Source organism: Pseudonaja textilis, chromosome Z (genome assembly GCF_049901715.1).
Source record: "Pseudonaja textilis isolate UNSWEBS1 chromosome Z, rPseTex1.2, whole genome shotgun sequence".
In the NCBI taxonomy this organism is placed as follows: domain Eukaryota; kingdom Metazoa; phylum Chordata; class Lepidosauria; order Squamata; family Elapidae; genus Pseudonaja; species Pseudonaja textilis.
In genome coordinates this window covers 41582156-41609036 of record NC_142008.1, presented here as the reverse complement: position 1 = coordinate 41609036, position 26881 = coordinate 41582156, and the positions used below count along the sequence as shown (strand labels likewise).

At 33.0% G+C, this 26881-nt stretch overlaps 1 protein-coding gene across 6 annotated transcripts in view; it reads left to right on the top strand.

The window, feature by feature from the left end:
• TBC1D5 (TBC1 domain family member 5) overlaps positions 1–26881 on the top strand; it is a 438974-nt gene that overhangs the window by 350048 nt on the left and 62045 nt on the right. For all 6 annotated transcript variants that reach the window (XM_087917673.1, XM_026708141.2, XM_087917675.1 and 3 more), the window contains 2 exons: positions 5221–5327; positions 25029–25114. In XM_087917673.1, coding sequence (XP_087773799.1) covers positions 5221–5327; positions 25029–25114 — 193 coding nt within the window. The remainder of the gene's footprint in view (positions 1–5220; positions 5328–25028; positions 25115–26881) is intronic.

The window sequence follows — 26881 nt, the reverse complement described above, 5'->3', positions numbered from 1 at the left end:
CTGACCTGGGGTGCCCACATTGCAGCCCTGGTCAAAAGGGCCCAGCAGAGATTATACTACCTGAGACTTCTCAGAAAACAACAACTGAATGAAAAACTGCTAGTGACCTCCTACCGCTGTACCATAGAGAGCATTTTAACATACTGCATCTCTGTATGGTTTGTCAATTGCACAGTGACAGATAGGAAAGCACTCCAGAGGGTTAATGTCATTGCCCAGAAGATCGTTGGTTGCCCTCTCCCCTCTTTGGAAGAGCTTTATAGCTCCCGCTGCCTTAAGAAAGTTCAAAACATCCTCAAAGATCCATCTCATCCTGGATACCCTTTTTTTGAACTATTATCATCTGGCAGATGGTACAGAATAATAACAACAAGGACAAATAGGCTGAAAAACAGCTTCTATCCCAGGGCAGTAGCTCTTATGAATTCTGCTGTATGTGCAGTGTTGGTGTGGTGTTGTGGGTTTCTGGTTCAATGTGTGAAGGGTGAAGGATATGTGTTTGTGTTTATTTTCATGGTCATGGTCATGATGTGCACTGAAGATGGTGTTTGATTTCGTTGCATAAGGTGCAATGACAATAAAGTAAAGTTATACCCAGGGATCTGTTCATCAAATCTCATTCCAAAAATAAATCATTTTCTCCTTCAAACATCAGATATTGTTAGTATGTCAGAAATCAATTTGAAATTGAATGTTGACCTTAATTTATTATTGATTGCAATCACTAATTTTGGTGATAATATTGTGAGCATTTTGAAAAGATGACAATTGACTCAGATTGGAAATGTTCCTTGTTCAAATCGGTGCAAATAATTATTCTAAAACAATAATTATTTTAAAAAATGTTTTGGGGAGTTTCTCTGTATCTTTCAAAAATAAATGGAATTACTCTCTTAATTCATTAATTTTTATTTCAATCTTGCATAATATATAGCATCTAGCAATGTTTATCATGCCTCTTCCTTCTGCTTCAAAAACTGAGCTATTAGTTGTTATCCCAAGCTTCAGACTAGGATGCATGAAGCCTTTTTGTTCCATGAATCATCTTAAGAGTCAGGTAATATAATAAAATAAAATAGAAATTAAAAATTCTTAAATCCTTGATTAGGATTTGAATTGTTAAGTTTCCACCTGCCTTAGACTGTAAATCAAACTAGATAACTCATTCATAATAAAAACTATATAGGTCCTTTGGAAGGATTCTGTAGCTGGACAAAAATACCAAATCTAGTCTAATTTGATGACTGTACAACCACTCATCATAATGCAAATATAAATATATATGAAGTCTTATATATAAAGTTGTGCATATTTTCACCTTGCATTTGGAAGGAAAAACAAAGAAGACATACTACAGGTTAGTATTCTCTAAGGAGCAAAATTTCTGTCTGCCATTAGCTACTCTGTGGAAACCCTCTTTGCATGTTTAATATATTAGTATTTTTTGATGCTGAGGAATGCTTAACATCTGGCAGACTCGTATTTGTTTTGTTTTCAGGCACTGATGAAAAAACAGTATTTTCTTTGCTTACTTCACAGTATAGACTGTATCTTGTGGTTCATTCTTTTATGAAAATTTGATTTGTATTTGCAGGGTTTTTTCATTTTTGAAACACTATAGAAAATAAACATTTTATCTCTCTCTCTCACACACACACACACACAAAAACCACAATGTTATTTGATCAAACCAACCAACCAAATGCATTTAGTATCTAAAATAAACAAAAGGCTGCCTTTTTTATTGCAACTGTGTGCATTGCTTTTCAAAATATCCCTGTATTATATCAAATGTTGTTTGAATTTTTTAAAGATTACTAGCTTTGGAAAAAGCTGTAGGCATTTTCATACTCTCTTGCTAAGATTTTTTTGCAGTTGGCCTTTACCTATGCCACCAACCCCAATCTAATCAACAGCTCTGTGGAATACGATGCACATTTACTGTATATATCCCATATTGCTGATTCAAACATGGTGGAAAGAAGTACTATGTTAAATGATGGCATTACTGCTGTTGTCAAAGATCTAAGCAGGAAGACCTGGTTTAAAGCATGTATTTTAAACATGTCTGCTGGGGAAAAATGCTCAGTAGATTTCAGATGAGTAAGAACATGCAAGAAGTTACAAATAACTCTACCTATTCCAGTTCACAGAAAAGCAACTGTTCATTTTCACCACTTTGGCATTGCATTATACTTATGACAAAACAATTTATATAAATTTTCATCCCTCTGCCCCAGGATGGCAATCAACATATTGTTGCAACAGAAACTAAGTAACCACTATTCAGACAAAGAATTATTAAGAAATGGGATCAGAGGTATTAATCCTTGCTATTAGGCTTTAGGATTTAAAAAGTAGTACCACATAAAGATACTTATACAATTTTCCCTGTGGAAAATAATGAGAAATGGATGTTGGCTACTGTGTAGCATTATAAGCCTTTAAAAGCCACTAATAATTACTATCTTTTTAAAATTTGGTTTGTACTAGAACATTTCAGCAATTGTCTGAAAGCAAATTTAATAACGAATCTTATGTTATAATTAAAAATCTATTTATAAATTCAGTAGAAATTTCATAAGCATCTTGATTTTTTTTATCATACTGAGAATTTAAGGTGCAATAAATAATAAAGTTGACTATTCTGTATGTTTTCATGTGTCTTTTCCATAAGCTATATTTTGCTTTCTTTGTGATGGAATTTTAATGTGAGATACAAGAATTTAAACATGCTGATTTGAGGATAAATCCCATTAAATATAGATGAAATTACTTCTGACTAAATATATTTGTCTACATTATTCCTAATTCTTTAGCATATATAGGATTGTACTATAAAATTTTGTCATTTTTTTTAATGTATTTGAATTTTACTATTATAGTTATTAGGTAATTATATTCATTTATGTTCATGTTGAATGAATTCCAGTACTAAGACTGCAAATCTAAGCACATTTACTAAATGACTAAAACGTAAATGAACACAGTGGGTTTTATTCATTTTTCTTTATGAGATTTATCTCTGCATTAAACCTTAATGGACCTTGAGGTTGCATTTTAAATGATACAGACAATAATTAACTCTAATATTTCTCCAATAGCCACATTTGAATAAAAATAGTTGTTTAGTCCCTCACCATTGTTCATAATTATTTATGTACAACAGTTTCTTGATTGCTCTTTTATAGTACCTGTAACTAATTTACTGTCAATATTCTAATCATTACTGAATCCATTCTATTTACCAAAATCATCTTTAATATCATATATCCACTCTTTTTTTCCCAAGAAACAATCAACAGAGGAAATATAAAATCTGGTTTCAGTTACAATGTTAAAAAAGTGTTTGAAGAAAATAAATCAAACACCACTTCAGAAAACCCATTAAGGATATGCTAACTACTTTCAACATTGTTTATAAAACAATGTTGAAGGATTTCTTATCATAACTGCCTTTATAGTGTGCTACATTTCATTTGATTGGTTCTATATAATGCACAGTCCGTTTATTATATTCAGCAGAAAGATATCTTGACTGAGCCCTTTATATTCTATTCATTATAGTAACTTCAAGTAGAAAGAAAGAAAAAAGCAGGTATCTGTACATGAACAAGAAAAACAAAAGAAAAAAGAAAGTGAACAGATAAAGAATGAGTAGGATAAGCAAAAGCTTTATAAATGAAAGCAGATGTATAAAATTACAAGCTGTCAGTTCAGCAGCAGAAATGAAGATGATAAAGTGCCTCCCACTATCAATTATAATTATTCATTTTGCCCTGTCCTGCAACTTTTCCTCATAAAACTCTTCAAATAATGATGGAAAGGCACCAAATGATGACTCATATGGAAGAAGAGAGGGACAGAATCGTTCTCCTAAATGCCCAATTCTGTTAAACAGCCAATATATTTGTATGATTTTCATTTAGTTGCAGTGATTTTTCCATGTTCTCCAAAAATATTTTTCTCTAAGATTTTTAATTAATGAAAGGAATAGTATTTATATAACTGAAATTTTGAAAAATTGAAGTTATTCTAAAATATGTTTATAAAATAATACTACCTATGAATGTCTCGTAGGGCAAATATTTTTAGAGTAATAATCATAAGCTGCTATGACAGATATAGTATCAAGATTTAGGCTGTACTATAGAATTAAAGCAGTTTACATAGTATGTAAACAGCTACCTAAATATATGTATTTAATCTTACTTATAATTTTGTTTAATTTTCCTATCATGCCAGATAAAGACAGTCAAATAGCAACTTGGCTTGCTTCCTAGAATTAAAAATCTAACAGAATTTAATTTTAACACAGAAGTGGATGATGTTCTGTATTCTTTATGAATAGAAACAAATCAGGTTTGTTCTCAATTGTTTCAGAAGTAAATGTATTGAAAGTAATGCTGTAGTATTTGGTAATATTATTACTAAGTTGGGCCCAGTTAAGAATGAATTGAAATCAAGAGGTTAGTGATGTGAGACCTAGTTTTATTGATGGTGTTGGATATATTTGGAACATATCTAGAATACTTTAAACACATTGGATATGTTTAATTAAAATTATTTATTCTCTGTTAAACTGTTTAATTTTCAGTTTCAATTCATAACTGGAAAAGGATAAATTGGCACTGGATTTATTTGAGCAAAATTATCATAACTTTTAAATTTATTTTGTCTCCAAATAAGTATAGTTTTAAAATCTCACCACCAGTCTCCCAAAATGATAAAAGTGTTCTGATATTTATATAATCCATTATCGATTTTCTTCCTCCTCCTCCCCTTCTTTCATCTGATTACTTAGTATTTTTAATCATGAAGATTATGAAATATATTACCTGTTTTTCTTTTATTTGGTGGATCAAATATTTATAAATAATTCAAAACTTTATTTATCTGTCTCTAGAACTATTCTGTTGAAGCAGGGTTTGCCTTCATCCTTTACCTACACTCCAGAGGTTCCAGGTTCAAGCTGTCTCATTGCTTTCTGGGAAAGAGCCCCTTCCTACTATGCTTTGGGATGCATTCCACCAGACACCCTTTTCCTTTCTCTTACCTTTCAGTTTTACCCTACTTCTGGCTTTTCTCTCTTCTCTTTTTTTTCTGAGTTTTCCTTTCTTTTCACTTCTGCCTCATAATGAAATGCCAAATAACTCTTGACTGTATTTTATAGTCAAGCAACTGCCAGCCATTTAATTACAGTGTTTTCTTTTCTTTTAGTGATATCAAGTAATTATCAGACTTGCTTGGGCCTTTTGATGCACTATCCACCTATCGGGGATGTTCATTCATTAATCTTGAAAGCCCTTTTTCTCAGAGATCCAAAGGTAAGTTATGCTAAATTTTATCAATTGCCAAATTTTAAAATCACTAATAGAACAAGTGAAATTGGGAGCAAAAAAAGTGGAGAGATGTGTTGAGCTTAGAACAAAACAGCCCAATTCAGAAAGATATATCAAAAGACATTACCTCTCAAAGTTTGGGTGATAATTCAGGATATACCAGAGCAGACTGCATTATATGTGCCACTTAGCACAAATCTGGTGCTTGTATAAACCATTTCACTTTTCATTTACACAAACCATGGTTCATCGGAAACCTAATGATTGTTTTCAGATTCATATGTGACTGAAATTACTGAGAAGTTATTCATTTCACTATACTCTCCTCTGAGTATAACATACTGTGAATCAAACAAATAATATTTAAAAGATTTTATCTCTGTGTTTGACAAATACTGGTAGTTTTCAACCTACAACAGTTTATTTATCATTCAAAGTTACAAAGACACAGATCCTAAATGATTGAGGACCATTTTTCACACTTCTGACCATTGCAGCATACCCTGGTCATGTGATCAAAATTCAGACACTTAGCAAATGACTCATATGTGACACTTGCAGTGTCCTGCTGTCATGTAATCACCTTTTGTGAACTTCAGACAAGCAAAGTCAATGGAGAAGCCAGATTCACTTAACAACTGCAGTTGATTCGCTTAACAACTGTGTCAAGAAAGGTCATAACTTGGAGCAAAATTCACTTAACAAATATCTTACTTAGCAACAGAAATTTTGTCTCAATTGTGGCCGTAAGTTGAAGATTACCTGTAACAGGTGTTTTATGCCAATAATGGGAGTTACATTTGTGTTTGACAAATTGCAGTTTTTTTCCTAACTGAAGACACAAAAAATGTATCATTGTAAACACATATTAAAGTTTGTGATAACTATTAAAATATAATTGTATTTATTTATATTTCATATTTGTAAATTGCGCATCTCCCTCGCAGAGAGTGGGGCAGTATGCAATTTAATGTAACCATAAGTAAAACAATATATAAAAATTAACATTAAAATCCATATATAGGGAATGAAATACAGTTTGGATATCAAATCTCCTTACCTTTTTAAAAGCAATTTGCAGTTGTGATCGTATTTCTAGAGAGCCATCTTTGCAATCTGAAGTCTTAATGCACAATTCATAGTTAATGCTTTCTTGAAGAATGTCTTTAAATAGGCTCAATAGATGTGTATGACACATAGAACTTATTTTTAATGTTAAATTTTCCAACCTCCTTCATGTGTGTGGTGTTTGTTTTAATGCTAAATAAGCTATCTTTCTTATTCATACTTAAAGCATCCAAGAATGCATCTTAAATCTATGAAATTTAAAGCAGAAAATAATGTACTTTTAAAATTGAATATTCTTCAGTAGCAAGAAAAATATAATCATGGATTTTTTTACTGGGTGCTCTGGTAAATAGACAATAATTTTTAAAAATGGTCAGAAAAAAATGGTTATGTAAAACAATGTTTTATTTTTCTGTATTTAGAAAATATGGATATTTCTGTCTTCATAAAAGGCAGATTTTTCACATGGCTGTTTGGTTTTTAAATAGAGTCATTATTGGCATAGCTCTGGTGCCTGTAATTTAAACTGGGATATTAAGAGTAATATCCAGATGCACAAAAGTACACAGAAAGGTATATTCTAATAAAAAAATATGGGAAAATATCCTTACAGTGAGTGCATTTCAATAATGGCAACAGTTTTGCAAAGAGATCTCCCCCCTTCTTTGGATTTTACAAAAAATTAAACAGTTATCAATCTATCTACCTGGAATTGTTTGATCTGGATTTCTGTACTGGACAAAGTCCAAATGGCTGTTTTTAATTCTCTATTGTATGCTTTTGCTAATGTCTGTTGACGCCAAATTAGTCCTGAATTCTGAGGATATTTGCATGCATTTTGAATGATTGTATTAAAATTTATTTGGTCTTGACTACTATCTTACTAATTGCAAGTAGAAAGTCTGTCATTTTAGCTACAATATTTGCAAAGCACTGTTGCTTACAAAACCAAACTACTAGAAGAACAAAATCAATGTTTCTTAGAATAAGAAACAGAAGTTGGATTAAAGTTAATTGCTCTTGGAATAGATGCTTTGAAGCCCATGTGCCCTAATGTAGTGTTTAATTTAAATCCAAGAAATTTCATTGGGACTTCTCCAAAGTTTCCTAAGTCTTAATCTAGCTTAGTGAGTTTAGAACATGGGGGACCTATTAGATTTTGGAGGGTAAACTCCAAAATTCTCTTTTACTTAATACATGTATTCAGAATATATATACTACATTCCATACAGGCTGCACTTCTTCAAAATAAAAATATCTTTCTCAAAATTACTTAGAAATACAAATTGATATGATTTGAATAAATATTGTATCTTGTGAGATATGAAAATAGAGATGAGAACTGAAATAGGACAAGTGAAAAATGAAATACAAAATTTGAATAGTAAGATTGGAAAGATGCAGGAAAAAGTGATAAAAAATGAACAGAAATTAAATTTAGTAGAGGCAAGAACGGAGATGGTGGAGAAGAAATTAGAGGATTCAGAACAAAATTGGAAAGTGCTCTACTGCAAACTCCGGGATTCGATGGTACACATGGAATTAAAGAAGGCATCATTTCATCTTAGGTTCCAAAATGTGGTGGAAGACAAAAAGGAAGATTTATGTGCAATTATGACAAATCTGATAGCGGCGGCTTTACAGAAACCCAAACTGGAAATTGAAATTGATGTAGACAAGGTCTACAGAGTATATACATACTATGCGAGGAGACAGACTACCCCGAGAGGTTCATATTCGGTTTGCAAGGAAGATAACACGAGACCTGCTCTATAGTAAGACCAGAGATGAACCACTTGTATACAAAGATCATGAAGTGGTTACACTGAAACAAATACCTAGGAGAGTCAGAGAGCAGAGAAGGGGCTACCAATTTTTATCAACTCGGCTTATTAGAAATGGTATTCCATTTAGGTGGCTCACCCCAGAGGGGCTTTTAGTTTCGTAGCAGGACAAAAAATACAAAATTGATACAATTGAAAAAGCACAGTAATTTTGTGAACAATACCTAGGACCCGAGGAAGAACAAGAAAGTAGAGACGACCTAAATACAAGAAGCCAAGAAGAACAACTCTCTGGAGAAAAAGAATCTGATTCACACTCTGAACCCCCAAATCTTAGAGAAGAAGGGGAAGGCAACAGACTAAGAAAAAGAGAGCCTAGAACAAGAAATGAAACAAGAAATGTCTCACACAGTCAGTGACACTGATAGAGAAATCACTTTATTTTCAGTCAATATCAATGGTCTAAATCTATCATCAAAAAGAAAACAGATATTTGAGAAACTTAAAAAACAAAACACTGACATAACTTGCATCCAAGTGCATATTCCAGACAATCAAGCAGACCTCTTAAAGAATATAAATTTGGGTAAAATGTACTCGGCACTTGCAAACAAAAAAAAAAAGGGGGGGTGGTATTGTAGTATATGTAAAGGATTGGTTGCAACATAAACAAATATACAAAGATCCAGAAGGGAGAATGCTTTTTATAGAAATGAATGTAAATCAGAAAAAGATGTTATTAGTCACAATATATGCCCCGAATACAAACCAAAAAGACTTTTATAATAGGCTTCACCATAAGATAATAGAATTTGAGTATACTAATATATGCATTGTAGGAGACTATAATGCAGTCCCAGACAAAGATAAAGATTATAGAACTCCCCCAAAAAAAAAAAGGAAAGGAGAATACTCCTTTGTCTTTTAATAATATGGTAAGAGGACTTAACTTGAAAGATGTGTGGAGAGAATTAAATCCAAATAAAAAACAATATACCTTTTTTCGAACCCCCACCACTCTTGGTCCAGAATAGATCAGATATGGATGGACCCTGGGTTAATGGAGAATATTGAAAGGATCGAGATTTTGCCAAATCTATGGGCTGACCATAATCCCATTCAAATTAAGTGGAAAGGAAAGAGAAAAATTGGAAGATGGGCATTTAACAATACCATATTAAGAGATAAAGAATATATTGAAATGATAAAGAAAGAATTGAACGTATTTTTTGAAATAAACAAAAGAGTACATACCTCTCTACAGAATCTTTGGGATACGGCCAAAGCCTATGTGAGAGGTCTAACTATTGCTTATAGTATTAAAAAGAAAAAAGGAAAAAAGACAGCAACAAAACATATGGAGGGAGAAACTGAAAGATTTGGAAATAAGTAAACAAAAGGACCCAAACAATTCAAACACTAAGAAAGAAATTGATCTTGTAAAACATAAAATAAATCTAAATGTACAGGAAGATTTGGCCTGAAAAATTAATTTAGCAAAACAAAATTACTTTGAAAACACAAATAAGCCGGGGAGGTGGTTAGCCCATCAAATTAAAAGAGAACAAGAAAAGAGAACAATCGTAGCTCTCCAAGATCAGGAAGGGAAATTATGCACGCAGACCCAAGAAAAGAAAGAAATTGCTAAGGAGTTTTTTATGAAATTGTATAAACAGGAAGAAATACCAGAAGAATCTATTGATCAATATTTGAATGAAAAGAACTTGCCCGAAATTACTGATGAAGAGAAACAAAATTTGAATAATAAAATATCTATAGAAGAAATTAGGAAGGCAATTGGAACACAAAAAGCAAATAAGACCCCTGGCCCAGATGGAATTCCTTCGGAATTCTATAAGAAGTTCCAAGAAACAATAGAGGAGATATTGGTGCATTTGTACAATGAAACCCTGAAGAATGCTAACGTGCCTAAATCATGGTTGGAAGCATATATTACCCTTATTTATAAAGAACAATCAGACCCACAAAAATTCAAAACTATAGACCAATATCACTTTTAAATGTAGATTACAAAATAATGGCTACAATATTGGCAGAAAGATTAAAGAGAGTATTAAGTAGAATTATCCACACTGATCAGAAAGGCTTCCTCCCCCATAGGCAAATAAAAACAAATACAAGAACCATTATGAATATATTAGAATATTATAAAGTAAACTCAACCAAGACAATGACACTGATATTTTTAGACGCCCAGAAGGCTTTTGACAACCTGAATTGGAACTTCCTTATTAAACAACTGATAGGCATGAAATTTGGTGAAAATTTTATAGGATTTATTAAGACAATTTATAACATGCAAACCGCAAAAATATTAATAAATGGGGAAAATACAGATACCATAAAGATAAATAAGAGAGTAAGACAAGGCTGCCCCCTAGCTCCCCTACTGTATATATTGGCAGAAGAGATTCTCTTAGTATAAATTAGACAAAATCAAGAGATTAGAGGACTAAAAATTAAAAAAGAGAAATATAAACTCCAGGCATTCGCTGATGATATGCCATTTATATTAGAAGAACCCTTAGAAACGAGCCCTATTCTACTAAGAGAAATAGAAGAATATGGAAAGGTAGCAGGGTTAAACATTAACAAAGAAAAAACAGAAGTGTTAACAAAAAACTGTACAAAGGAGCAGAAGGAAGAACTAGCAAATACATTAGGTATGAAGGTGGTAAATAAAGTAAAATACTTAGGGATCTGGTTGACTGCTAGATGTTTGTCGATTAAAAAAGATAACTATGATAAGTTAATAACGCAAATAGTTAAAGATTTAGATAATTGGGCCAAATTGCAGTTAGCGCTATTGGGATGTATTTCGACAGTAAAAATGAATATTTTGCCAAAACTGTTGTTCCTGTTTCAGACAGTGCCAATCAAGTTGGAAAAGAACTTTTTTGTAGAATTAAACAAATGTATATCTAAATTTATATGGCAGAGGAAAAAACCCAGAGTGAAATATAAATTATTACAGGATGCCAAGAAAAAAGGAGGATTTGGCCTTCCAGATTTTGAATTATATTATGATGCTGCTATAGTAAACTGGCTTAAGGATTGGGTTAAATTAGAAAATAGAAGGTTATTAGTATTAGAAGGTTTTGATCTCCAACTTGGCTGGCACGCCTTCATGTGGGATGGCTGGCACGCCTTCATGTGGGATGGAAAATCTAAACAACATTCATATTTCCCAAGGCACCATGTAAGAAATGTGTTGTCCAACATCTGGTGAAAGATTTAAAAAAACCACTACCCAAAGGTTCCATTATGGCTATCTACATTGGAATCGGTCACATATCCAAATCTATTGGATTATGAAAATATTGTCAGATATAAAGATTTACTACATGATATTGGAGAGCTTAAAAATAGGACCCAAATACAAATTCAAGGAAAGGAGATAGCATGGTGGCCCTTTGCACAAATACAAACCCGTTATAAAAAAGATAGAGAACAATTTGGCTTTAATACGATCCCACAAGAATTAGATAAAATATGGCTAGGAGTGGAAAAGAAAACAATTAGTAAAACATATAAATATCTTTTGGATTACAAATTAAAAGAAATAGTCACAGAATCTATGATAATTTGGGCTAAAAACGTGGGTCATAGTATTGAATTAGATAAGTGGGAACACATCTGGCAAACAAATTACAAATTAACCATGTCAGTCTCATATAAAGAAAATGTATATAAAATGGTTCATCGCTGGCACCTACCTCCCGCGAGACTGGCTAAGATGTTCCCCAACCTACCAACCAACTGTTGGAAATGTAACTACGCACATGAAACATATTTTCACATGTGGTGGACTTGCCCATGTGCTCAGAAGTTTTGGAGAAATATTAGAAATTGGATTTTAAATATAACAAAACAAAATTTAAAAATTGAACCCGAAACCTTTCTGCTAAGTATGATGGATTTAAACATGGAGAAAAAATATCAATATTTAATTTTGCACGTCATAATTTTGGCCAGAATAACCTACGCACAAAACTGGAAACTGTCTTTCATTCCTTCAGAGGCTATGGCAATTAAAAAAATACATGAATGTGCTGAGATGGATAGCCTAACCAAATTGTTAAAAAATAAACAAGATAGCGACTATTATGAAATATGGAACATTTGGTATGATTGGTTAAAGAAAAGGTAATATTTGATATTTGGATAAGTTATGGAAATGACAGAAGACATGCATTTTGAACTATATAGAGAAAAATTATAAACTATATAGAGAAATTAAACTATATAGAGAAATTAAAACTTTAAAAGAACGAAGGAGTTATTGTAACAAGGCAGATCACGTCAATGATAAAGATAAAGAAAAAAAAATTAACCATTGCTCAATATACACTGTAAAATGTGTGTGTGTGTGTGTGTGTGTGTGTGTGTGTGTGTGTGTGTATTGATTTGTCTGTTTTAAATCTATGTCAAATAAATGTTTTTTTCTAGAATAAAAAAAATCATTCTAACTTGAGTTGTTCAAATAAATTAAAAAAACAACAATTAGAAACAAAAGTAATAGAAATGAACATATTGTGTTCCTTAAGTAACCAGATGTTCTTTTCTTCCTGAAGGCAGTCAAGCCTATGAATAAAAGGTTGTTTTAAGTTAACTGTGAATTTTGCAAATCTGTTTTACCCACAGTAAATAAAATTTCAACACAGCAACAGAAACAGAATCATTTCATCTTTGTATGTGGCTATGATTGTTCTAACTTTATCGCTATGACTTAATATGAAACTCAACAGCAATACAGACTATTACCATTTCAGAAGTTATGCAAATAATTATCAACCACCTTTTATCATAATGCTCATAGCACAAAGGGAAGTTTAATGAATCTCTGAGCAGTGATATGACTGTAGCTGAAGTAAACTTAAACTAAAATAATGTGATGTATATTACAGAAAAAGACTTGCAATTTTATATTATTTTACATTTTTCTGTATCTATTTAGGGCCCATGAATAGATTTAAGGCCATTTAATGGATCAGTTCCAGAAATGCGTAACAGATAAAATCCTGGATAAATCATTTGTAACAAAATTCCCATATATGCTGCAAGGTTTATTCCATCCTTTTTTATATATTGATGGATCAAATTTATCCTAGGAATCAAACAGGTTAAAGATTCCCCTTTTTGATGTTCTGATATTTTCCATCTCTCTTTCAAGGTTTTTTATAAATTTTGGCAGAGCTAGACCATGTCTCATCCTAAGTAAAAAGCTTGTTCCAGGCAGGTAGGCCTTGTATTGTAAGACAGTGGTCTCCAACCTTTCCGAGTTTGTGGACCAGTGTTTTGTATAAGTAGTAGGTGCACATGCATGCACGCACAGCTTCATTTGCTCAAACAGTGGGCACATGTGCCTGCTGCTTGCACAATTGGAGCTATGTGGGTGCTTACCTGTCACCTCTATGGCTCAACTCTGAATGGGCCTCAGCCCATGGGTTGGGAACCCCTGCTGTAAGAGCTAGAGTCATTTTGTTCTACATATCCAGCAAAGCAGCCATGTCCCACTATCTCAGAAAATGTGCCCCACTTGCTATAGATGGACTCTTAAAGTGGGGAAAGAATGAAACCCCAAGCTCTAAGAGCTATAATATCCAGTAGTGTCTGTGGGGCTGTATATCTCAGGTTGACTGGGTGTATATACCATGGTCATGATCAGTTTTGGAAGAATTTATATTTTGTAAAAGAAGAAGGCCTTCCTCAACAATCAACAAGCTCTTGTGATTGTATAAACATTGGTGGGGGGGAGCTCATCTGAGCCGGAGGCCTATTGTTTTTGGATATAGAATACCTGGATTTCTATCTTTCCAATGCTCCCAAATTCTACCTACTGTTGATTTTATTTAGCTTTGAGTCCATGAGTCTCAAATTATTTGATTGGGCGATAAGCTTTAGTTCCCTTTGTAAAGGCCACATTTTGATTTCTATTAAAAAAATCATAATAGCAGAAGAAGAGTTCTAAAGCCTTACCACCCAAAATATGCTGATTTCGGTGATATGTTTAGCAAGCAAGAGACCATAATGATATGTGGGTATTGAGAGATAGAGAGAAGAGGTGCAGCCAAGGAATGGTCAGATAAAAATAATCTTAGCCTGCAGCATAGCTATGGATGGGGCAAATAATTCAGAAGAAACTAGCAACTTTCTTGGCATGGAGGGAAAATGTGCTTTCAGGCTTGCAAGATTCTGTGTTTTTTTACTTGTCCCAAACAATATTCTGAGTTGGGTTGTTTTGTTATTTGTTATTCATTTTATATATTATTGAAGCTCTTTCTGTTGTGATCTTTAACTGGGCAAAACAATGTATCATAGAACAATAATTTTTAGCCAAATGGGCTTACAACAGAATGTGTTTCAAATCCAGGACCCATGACTCTTGAAAAACGAAATGTGGGGAAATTGTGGCAATGTAACTGGGCTGCAACTGTGGTCATGAGGACTCTTCATTTCAACATTCTATGACAGTTTCCCAGCTAGTCTCACTTACTTCCTTATGTTGCAACAGCCATTTAGCTGCCTACTGGGAAGGGAAGGGAAAGGAAGGGAGAAAAAAAGGAAAGAAGTAATAGGAAGAAAGCACCCTCGTGACTCTTGCCAACCGTTTCCAACATTTTTCAGATTTGTTCTTGAACATTCTTGCTATTCTTGTCAGGGGAAAATGCCACCTGTAAAACATCTTATACAAATTTTCTTTGTATGCTGTTGACATTGTCATTTTATAATTTTGAGACCACAATTTTTGCCATTTCTCTAAATCAATCCCATATCCAAAATTCTTCCCCCAAGCAATCATTGTTTCTTTAGCTTTTTCTTCTTCTAGTTTAATTTCTAATAAGTATCCATAGAATTTTTTTAATCACCTTTTCATCAGTACCTGTCAAAATCTTATATAAATCAGTCAGTTTATCGTAGAAACCTTCTGTTTTAGAGTCTTTATCATACCTTGAATGTATTTGCGCATATGAAAACCAATTCATCTTTATACCTTGTTCCTCTAGTTTTTGTATAGATTTAAGTTCACCCTTTTCATTCAATATTTCACCATATCTGACTGTTTGTTCCTTTTTGTATGTTATAGGATGAGAAAATGCTTCAATAGTCAATAGCCAGACTGGAATTTTCAAATAACATTGTCTTTTAATCTTCTCCCAGTTGAACCACAGAGACTCCCGTAAATAATGTCTTCTAAAATACCCCTGTGTTTTAGTTCCTTTATGCCATAAAAAAGCATGCCATCTCAACAACAAATCATGTCCTTCTAATGTCAACAATCTAGTATTTCTTAGTGTTATCCATTCATTAACCCACATCAGATTTGTAGCTTTATAATACAACTCCCAATTAGGCAAACCAAATCCTCCTCTAATTCTAGCATCTTGCAAAAGTTTTAACTTTATTCTCGCTTTCTTAGCTTGCCATATATATTTCAAAACAATTTTATTTAAATCCTCAAAATAATCTTTTCCAAGCCTAACTGGAATTGTTTGGAACAAATATAAAATTCTGGGTAATATATTCATCTTGATTGTTGATATTCTCCCTATTAATGACAGTTGTAAATTTTCCCATTTCGCCAAATCTAGCGCTATCTGCTGCTTAAGTTTGATTTAATTATTCTCTTTTAGTGTACTGCATCTTGCTGTCAAATGTATCCCCAAGTACTTGATCTTATTCGTGACCTGAATTTTCAGTAAATCTGCCAGTTCTTCCTTTTGTCTTGATAGCACATTCTTTGTCAAAATCTTTGTCTTATCTTTATTTATTTTCAAACCAGCCACCTTTCCATATGCCTCTATCTTTTCTATCAATTTTGATGCTGTTTCTAGTGGGTCTTCTAAAATGAAAACCAGATCATCTGCGAATGCTTGCAACTTAAATTCTTCCTTTTTAATTTTCATCCCTTTTATATCCCTTTCTTCTCTAATATTTCTGTTTAACACTTCCAAGGTTAACACAAACAACAGAGGTGATAGTGGGCACCCTTGTCTTGTTCCTTTTCTTATATCAGTAGATTCTGTCAGTTCTCCTTCTGTCATTACCTTTGCTGTTTGCTTATGATATATAGCTTCTATTGCTTGAATAAATTTTTAGCAAAGCCCATCTGTTCCAGCTGTAATAACATGAATCGCCAATTCACATTATCAAATGCCTTCTGTGCATCTAGAAATATCAGAGCCATTTGTTTTTCAGGATGTGCCTCGTAGTATTCCAAAGTGTCCAAGATTACTCTCATTATCTTTCATTTGTTTCTTTGGCAGAAATCCATTTTGATCAGGATGGATAAAATCGTTTAAGTATTTTTTAAGTCTTTCTGCAAATATTGAAGCAAAAATTTTATAATCTGTGTTTAGTAAGGAAATAGGTCTATAGTTCTTGATTTGTAATGGATCAGCCTCCTCTTTTGGGAAAAGTGTAATATAAGCTTCTGGCCATGATTTAGGTATCTTCTTCTTTAACATAACTTAATTCATAACTTCTAGCAATGGAAGGTTCAACGATTCTTGTAGTGTTTTATAAAATTCTGCCGGAAGTCCATCTGGGCCTGGTGCCTTTCCATTATTTTGCTTCTTAAGTGCTTCAGTTAACTCCATCATCTTTATATTGCTTTCTAACATTGTTTCAATCTCTTTAGGTATCTGGGGTAAATTAGCATTCTGTAAATACTGTTTAACTCTTTCCTCATCAATATTCTCTCGTGTGTATAGTTGCCCAAAATAGTCTCATATGATTTCCTTCTCTTTACTATCATAGCAAACTTGGCCTTGGTCATCTATTAATTGCAATATTTTCCTAGATTCTTTCTCCTTTCTCAATTTATATGCTACCCATCTACCTGGTTTATTTGCATCTTCAAAGTAGTTCTGTTTAGCACCTCTGATTTTCTGTGCTAATTCTTCTTTTTCTATTAGACCCATTTTATGTTTAATTATATCCATTTTTAACTTAATGTCCTTTTTCTGTGGCATTTTCTGTAGCTCTTTTTCAAGTCCTTTATACTCATCCTCTAATGCCTTAGAGGCTAGTCTTTTCATGGTATTTCTTTTCCTTGTATAGTCTATTATCAAGCCTCTGGCATATGCCTTCATTGTATCCCATACATTCTGAATTGATGAATCTTCTTTTTTGTTTTCTCTAAAGCAGAAAGCCAGTTCTTTCTCCGTCCACTGTGTGAAGTCTTTTAACGTCCATCTAAATCTTCTTTGTCCTTTCCATTTAATTGTCATTGGATTGTGATCTGCCCAAATACTTGTTTCAATATTTGTTTCTTGACTATTAGCTAACAATTCTGTTGACATCCATATCATATCTATTCTGGACCATGATAAATGTCTATTTGAATAGAAGGTGTATTGTTTAGTTTTAGCATTTCTTTCTCTCCATGTATCTTTTAAATTTATTTCATCTACCATTTAAAAAAAGGTTTAGGGAGAGTCTTTCTGTTTTGCTTTGTTGTTTTCTGTGCTGTATAGTCCAGTTTATTAACTACAATTCCATTAAAATCTCCCATCATAACTATATTAGCATAGTCCAGTTCAATTATTTTCATATGTAATTTTTTATAGAATTCTTCTTGATTGTCATTCGGGGCATAGATTGCAATCAGGAGTGTTTTCATATTATTGTCCATTATTTCCACTCATTAGTGTTCTTCCATCGTGATCAGTATAGATCAATTTCGGTGAGATAATATCTTTAATGTATAAAACCACTCCTCTTTTTTTGCATTGTGTCAAAGAAGTAAATATTTTCCCTAATTTTGGCTGTATCAACAGTTGTTCATGTTTCTTTTTGATATGTACTTCTTGTAGGAAGATTATATCAAATTTTAATTCTCTAATTTATGGAAAGTTTTCCTTCTTTTAACAGCTGAGTTAAGTCCATTTATATTAATTGTAATCAGTTTTTTCTCTTCCATGGTTATATTTTGTAGTTAGGTTTAGCAGCTCTCGTAGATCTTGATTCATGTTGTTCTTTGGCTTCCACCTTTCCACCTACTGCACCTTCCTCTTTTTCAGTCGTCATTTGGCAGTCCTCTTGGAATTCAATTAGTGACATTTCTTTTTCTGCCTCTTCCTCTTTTCCTCCAAAAAATTATGCGTAAAATAATTCAGCTTTCTCAATTGAGTCAATTCTATGTCTCTGATCTTGCCATGTGAACATTAAACCTTCTGGAATCAGCCATCTATAATTCACCTCTTTTTAAGTAGCATTTTGGTCAGAAATCGGTATTCTCTTCTCTTCTCTCTCACTCTTCTGGGTACTTGTTTCAGAACCACAATCTCCTTGTTTTTATATTTCAATGTTTTCTCTCTTGCCACTTGCAATATTTGCGTTTTAATGGCTTTCTTTGTAAATCTGGTGTGAACTTCTCTTGGTAAGCTATTTCTCATTGCATATCTTGTGAAGACTCGATAAACCTCATCTATTCCATCCATCATCTTCTCTTTAGTTATTTCCAAAGCTTCAGCCAAAATTTCTATCATTATCTCAACTAGATTTTGTCCCTTTTCTTCCTCTATGTTTTGGAATCTGAGATAAAATTCTGATCCGTCCATCTCCCAACTCAGCATCCCACTTTTATCTTGTTCATCCACAGTTAATCTGCTATCAATATCTCCAATCTTCTTATCTCTTTGTTTATCTTCTTCAATTTTTTGGAATCTCTCATCATACTGTTGAACGTTGTCCACCTTTTCATCAGTTTTCCCTGTTTTTTGTTCAGTGTTCTCTGTTCTCTTTTCAATGTTCTCTGTTCTTATTTGAATATTTTGAATTCCTTGCATAATCATCTGCAGGGTCACTTTTTCCTGTTCTTTTTCTTGCTGTGACATTGTCTGTATTGAACGTTGTCTTCCAGATGGTGAAAAGGAAGAAGTAGAAGTTGAGGAACCAGGGGCTGTTAGTTTCCTACTCATTTTGGACAATTCAGAATCTTCAGGTTCTTCTAAACCTTAATCCACTTGTGAAATAACCAATTGCAATTCCAAATAAAAATAGTAGGAAAAAAGAAACCAAATAGTGGCAATAATAATAATAGTAATAATAAAATTTCTTCAGGTTCTTGTATACCTTAATCCAATCAATTGGCTAGATAGCAGGAAAAACTCAAAAATGGAAGAAAAGATCATAAACATACACAAAAAAGAAAAAATTGTTAAATCCTGAAAAAGACAAAAAAGTAAAAAGTAAAAAATTAAAAAGAGAAAAGAATACACCTTAATCCAATTAAGAGATCTCAGGTATAAAAGGATACATAAGAAAAAAAAGAAAACCACAAAAATAAAAATAAAAAACCAATATGGAAGGTAAATAGAAAAAAAAAAAAGCAAGGGAGGGACAGAGAAAAAGAAAAGAGACTACTCCCTTAAAAAGAAAAGGAAGGAAACGTAAAAATTTGACTTCAGAAGACAAAAAGAAAGAGAAAAACAAGTTCCAAAGGCCAAAAATCCAAATAGCTATTACGAAAAGTAAACTAGTAAGGAGGGGTTTTGTTGAAGTAAGAAATAGCACAGCTTAAAAAATAAAATAAAAAGAGCACACTGCACCTTGTTTGATTATCCAAAGCTTTTGTTAAAATTTATAACTCCCCTTTTTTTCTATTAGCTTCAACACCAGACTGCAGCTGTTGATAGAAACCCAGAAGAGCACCTGCAATAATACTCTCCCATGCTCTTCCCTCTATCTTATCAAACAGGCAATGTCCTTGAAAAGAAGACTCAGTTCTTTCTCAGCTTTGTCTGGTCAAGAAAAAAAAAAGATAGAATATTTCCAAGCCTCTAGTTGGCAGTATTACAAAGTTTCTTCTGCTTTCACTTTCCCCCTCCTTTTCCAAACAAAAATATAATAAAAATTAATTAAAAAGGAAAAAAGATATTTTAAAAAATGACTAAAAGGGAGTCTCTAGCCTAGAATACTATAAAGTCAAAAAGGAGAGAAAGAATAGAAAGAAGAAATAAAACAGTCCAGTTTCAAAATATAAAATCATGTGTAGAAGATCCAGCAATGAGAAAAAAAAAATTACTTTGACATTCCTGTTTAAAATCACCGCTTAATCACTTCTGGCAAAACTTTTACAGATTCTTTCTTTTCCTTAGGGTGTCCTTTCAAATCTTAAAATAAAGAAAAAGTTCTCACCAAACCGGCACACTTTCTCCTTCCATTCTCTTTTGTTTCGAAGCTGTCCCAACTTCAGCCGCTTTAATGGCTGCCTCTTTGCCGCTGGCAAAAAGAGCTTCTCCTGGATCTATCAGGGACTTTGCGACATCCCTGGGATCGACAGGATGCGCTCTTTACATTCACCATCTCTTCGGGACGGTTTAGATCCAAATGGACCATCCAGGAGCAAAGATATCGGCAGTGATCTCAGACCTCCAAGATCGCATGCCATATCGTCATGATGCCAGCTCCGCGAAAAATACGCCTAGCAAAACAAATTCTGAATACAACTAGACAAACTCGTTTTGAGCATGCCAATCAAGCCAGGGAGATGGCTATCATATAGACTTTTAAAAAGGAAAGAAAAAAGATGGATTTATCAGCTAATAGATGGAAAGGGGGATATACAACAAGGCATAGAACAGAAAAAAGAAATTGCCCATAAATATTTTGAAGAGTTATATAAAAAGGAAGAGGTTAACAAAGATAGGATAAGAAACTATTTAGATGAAATGAAGGATAAGCAATTTGGGGAAGAAATGGAAGAATTATTAAACAAAGACATCACTTGGTTCGAATTGAAATCAGCAATAAAGAACCAGAAAAACAACAAATCCCCAGGCCAGATGGGATCCCAGGGGAGCTGTACAAGACAATAGTAGAACAAATAGGATCTCTTATGGTGGAAGTTTTTAATGACGTCTTATTGGCAGCCAGGATGCCAGACTCATGGAGGGGGCATTGATTTCACTGATCCCAAAGGGGGATTCGGATTCCCGATATATACAAAATTATAGGCTGATTTCTTTGCTAAATACTGACTACAAAATATTTTCTTCTATTATAGCAAGTAGACTAAAAAGAATTTTAAATGAGCATATACATGAAGACCAAAATGGATTTCTCCCGACCAGACAAATCAGGAATAATTTAAGAATAGTATTAGATGTTTTAGAATTTTACAAAGCCACCCCGAAAAACAAATAGCGCTTATATTTTTAGACGCAGAGAAGGCCTTCGATAACTTAAATTGGTAATTTTTAATCCCAAAAAATTATAATATGAATTTAGACACCAAATTTGAAAATATTATAACAACCATTTATGATATACAACAGGCAAATATTATAATAAACGGGGAATATACCCGCCCAATAAAAATAGAAAAAGGAGTCAGACAGGGCTGCCCACTCTCACCCCTGCTCTTCATATTATCACTAGAAGCATTATTAATGCGAATTAGACAGAAACCAGACATAAAAGGATTAAAGGTTAAGAAAGAATATAAGTTGCAAGCGCTTGCGGATGATATGAGAAAGAGGACAAAAATTGATGAATGAATTAGAACAATTTGGAGCAGTAGCAGGACTAAAAATTAATTGGAAGAAAATGAAATTAATGATTAAAAATTTAACAGAAAAACAGAAGTTAGAACTAGAAGAAGTTATGGGACTATAAGTGATAAAGAAAGTTAAATATTTAGGAATATGGTTGACAGCACATTGTAAGACACTAAAGGAAAACAATTATGACAAATTAATGCAACAGGTAAAGAAGGATTTAGAAACATGGAGAAAACTGCAACTTTCACTATTAGGCAGGATTGCTGCTATTAAAATGAATATTCTTCCAAAATTCCTCTAAATATTTCAGACGATTCCAATTAAAGTACACAAAACGTTTTTTGAAGAACTTAACAAAATAACTGCAAAATTCATCTGGCAAGGGAAAAAACCTAGAATAAACTTAAAGGCAATGCAGGATATGAAGAGCAGGGGAGGGCTGGCACTCCCAAATTGGGAGTTGTATTATAGTGCAGCCTCTTTAGTATGGTTGAAGGAATGGGTGAATTTAAGCAATAAGAGAATATTACTCTTAGAAGGTCATGACTTACAGAGGGGGTGGCATGCTTTTTTATGGGATATTGGGAAAACTAGCCAGAAATATTTTCACAGACACCTAATCAGAGATTCATTATTGACTAATTGGAAGAAAATATGGAAAAAAACACTACTTAAAAATACCAATCTGGATCTCAACAATGGAGGCAATGACTCACCCAAATAATCTGGATATTACTAAAATGATTAAATATAAGGACCTATTGGATACTCAAGGAAATCTGAAATCATGGCAAGACCTTCAAGATCAGGGATTAAAAATTGATCGGTGGGCATATCTTCAAATTCAAAGTAGATACAAACAGGACAAGAAAGAATTTGTAATTAATAATAAACTCCAGCAATTAGATAAAATTTTGTTAGGATCAGGCAAAAAAAAAATTCTAATTATTTATTAGAAGTAGAATTAGAGGAAGAAATTGTTAAAGGGAACATGATAGCCTGGAGTAGGAACACAGGACGTAGTATCACCTTAACAGAATGGGAAAAGATCTGGGGTAGAAATAATAAAATTGGTAGCGTACAAAGAAAATGTCTATAAAATGTTTTACAGGTGGCACCTTCCTCCTTTGAGATTAGCGAAGATGCACCCCAATATGAGTCCAAACTGCTGGAAATGCAAAAAAAGAGAGGGAATTTTCTTCCATATGCAGTGGTCTTGTACAGAAGCTCAAAAATATTGGCAGAAAATTAGAAATTGGCTGGAGGAAATGACAAGAGAACAGATCGAATTTAAACCAGAGTCCTTTCTACTAGGGATCTTTGATAAAGAACTACCCCCAAAAAGTGAAATATATAATAATACATATTTTGACAGTGGCCAGATTGGCTTTTGCACAATGTTGGAAACAGCCTCATGTTCCATCAGAGGAGATGATTATTCAAAAAATTTCTAGTTGTGCAGAAATGGACAAATTAACCTTGGTATTAAAAGATAATGACACTTCAATATATTACGACAGCTGGAACTGCTGATACAAATGGATAGACCAAAGATAGATTTCACACTAAAAGGAAAAAGAAGATATGATAGAATCATAGTAGTGATACACAGATATATGTAAGGATTAATTGTGTATATGGCATAAAATAAGGATAAAAAGGAGGTCTCACAAACTGTTGAAGATAAAATGTTTTTAATTGTTTTCTATCTTTTTCTTTCTATTCTTTTTTTTTCTTGTTTTCTTTTTCTCTCTTGCATTTATGTATGTGTTGTTGGTCTATTTTAATTGTAAAATTAATAAAGTGTATTTAAAAAAAATATGATTCAGTTAAATATATTGCTATGTATAAAATAACTTAGTGGGTGAAATATTTAATTTGTCGCAATTATATTTATAAATATGATTTAAATAATAATTAACATCACCCATTACATGTAGCTTAATTTAATCCACAAGTCACACTATCATCCTTGATAGCAGAGAAACAAGTCACATTTCAAACTAGAAAATCTTATTACCTAATAATTATAGGTCTTCACAATTTAAGGACTATTACATTATAGTTTATGCTGCGCTCTTGTTTATGTGCAACTGATAAATAAGCTGCTAGTTTATCATTTCAACGTAGATTTTATTTGTTATTATTTTATTCTAAAATTCCTGGATCATTTTTAATTGTACTGGTCTTTGTAATAAATATTGGATTGACTGACTAACTGACAGACAGACAGACAAAGAAATCAGAACTCTCGTGTTCCGTTCAATCCTATATTAACAACTTTGCTGCCTTACCTAACCTCTACTATCAGAACCACCAGAAAATGAAAATAAATCAAAATGTCCAGCCAGGACCAGGAGTAATTCTGTCTAATTAAAAGGGGGAAATACCTCATATAGAAATACCAGAAATTCCTAACTCAGCAATTGAAAAAAAAAAAGATAAATTAAGGGACATTGAGGCCATGTTCAAATAGTATCCTGAAATGATCTCAGTATGCCTCTCCAAGTTCGGTCCAATCTAGACATCAATCAGGAAGGACCAGTTTTAAAAATAGCTTTTTTTTTCCTTTTTCCATTCTCCAACTGATTCCTTAATTGATGTTTTGTAAGACTTTGAAAAATATTTCTATGTCTTTTTATCCTAAAAACCTATCACTGGAACCTTTGAACCATCTCTGTGTTATCTATTAATAGAAAATTTTTATTTTTAGAAATGGATTAAATTTTAAAAATCTTAGATACATTTGCAGTAATTATTATCTACAAGAGTAGATCTTAAAAAGTCTTATTCCCTCTTCCTGAAACCCTACCAAATAAAATGGTGGACTAATTGTACATCATACTGATTATATGTGCATTAGCATTTTAATAACCATTATTCAATTCCCATTATAGCAAACTAATATTTAATATTATTAATGATTCATAAAATCATATTATTAATGAATAAAAATGAGGTGTATATGTGTATACATATATGTTTATATATAGCATTTTTATTTATGCCTAATGTTTCATCTTGAATGTTTTGATAAGTGTAGAAAAAGGTTGGATGCACCATCTAGTGGTTGTGCTAGTTTGTTAAATTTTGTTAAGAAAGGTACACTGCAAATTGAGATTGAATAGTTCTGTTTCTGATGTTTAATGCATGTATTTAAAAAGTCAGTACTTTTAATTTAAATCTTATTGGATGGAAATAGGTTGGTCACATTTTAAAATTTCAATTATGCACTCTAACAATACCTTCCCCCTCCCTCCCCCCCTCTCTCTCCCTGCTCTCTCTCTCCCTCTCTCTCTCTCTAGAGAAATCCCAGACCTATAGTTCACCAATTCCAACAGAACTTGGATTACTACAAAGCACGTGGAGCTGACTTAATGAATAAAACTCGGTAATTATGCTTTGTATGTTATCTGTAAAGGTGCTTTGTCAATAATTCCAATACATACTTCAAATATATTTTATGTATGTTAGGAACCAAAAATTATAGCTAATTATTCAGTGATGATAACAAAATATTAGAATAATTTTCTCAATCTTAGAAAACTGAGTTGACACAAGAAAGACCTTGCCTATTGTGACACCTATATTGCTCTGAAATCTAATCAGGTAGACCTAATAGAGGCTATTCCATAGCTAAAATTCAAGTATCAAGAAGCCCACTTTATTTGTCACACCCAATTGTAAAGAGCATTCAAATTAACATGGAAAAAAAATTTTCAGTTATTTCAGACTCAAGGGACTATACAAGTTATTGAACATTGGTAGTAATACTTAGAATTTGGTCTGTAAGAAATACTTAGCCACTACAATTTTAAGACTGGCTGTTATTTGCATAGTTGACCCCCGCCCCGCCCCAGTTATTCTATTACTTCACACATAATTAAATTGTGTCTTTCCTTAACCTGTGAACAATCACAACATCTACAAGACAAGGATTCATGGGCATAAATCTCCAGCAAGTTATTGCTTTGGTATCTAGAGAAATTAGATCAAGGGTCTTCAAACTTAGCAAGTTTAAAAGTTGTGGACTTCAACTCCCAGAATTCCTGAGCTAACATGACTGGATAAGGAATTCTGGGATTTTAAGTCCACAAGTCGTAAAGCTGTCAAGTTTGAAGACCCCTGGAGAGAAACTTTTTTAAAAACAAAAATTGATATATTGCCATCAACAGTCTATAAGGCAGATGTGCTCATATTTCGTACTAGCTCTATACTCCTGCTTCGCTACGAAACTGTGATCGGGCTTAGTTTTGGGGGAGGAAAATAATGGGGTGGGGGGGAATTGTGCCTCTGCCTACCAGCATACATCGGGATTCATCTGGCTAGCATCCTGTCAGTGTGTGAGAAAGGTGAGGGCTGTTTGGAAACTGAAGCAGTAGTTTCTGTATGAGCAAGAAGGAGACAGCAAGGAGCCTGGACATGGCTTAGCTCAACTGTTCTGTATTAAAGCTGGTTGCTGCTATGAAATGAAACTGAAACTCCTCTCTTCTGCTTGTGTTTTGCATTTGGAACATACTTCTTTTCAGGTGGGGAGGGGGAGAGCATCAGAGTGTGTTAATAATATATGAAATACTAATGCTCTGATGGTCATTTCGAAAAATCCTTTCTTAGTGAGCACCTAGAAGCCAAGAAGAACATACGTGCCAAATTTCAAGTTTGTAGGCTTTACAGTTCTGGAGATTTTATGATGATGCATAAGTAGTATTTTGATATATTTTATGGAAATACAGTTTAAAGATATTATTCAAATTTTGCTGAATTGTCTGTGACATTTAGATATGTTTATTCTTTTGCACACTTACTAGAATAATAGTAAGCTAATATAATTTTATATAATATAATATCAGAAGGGAGATAGCAACAAATTAAGCTGTATGTTAGTGAAGTATATCTCACTTTTAATAGGGTTTAAAATGTAATAAGTTCTATTTTATTTGTTAACAGTTAATAAGGTTAGCCTTAAGAAGAACTTAGGTATAAAGATGACTTGCTTTGAACAAGTTTTGTAATATTACTCAATTATACAGTAGATACCATTTTAAGTTAAATTTCTAGGAACTCATATTTCCAACAACCTTACTTGTTGGTCCACACTATGGCCACTGCAAAGAAGACCCAACAGTGCCTGCACTTTCTGAGGCTGCTGAAAAAGAGT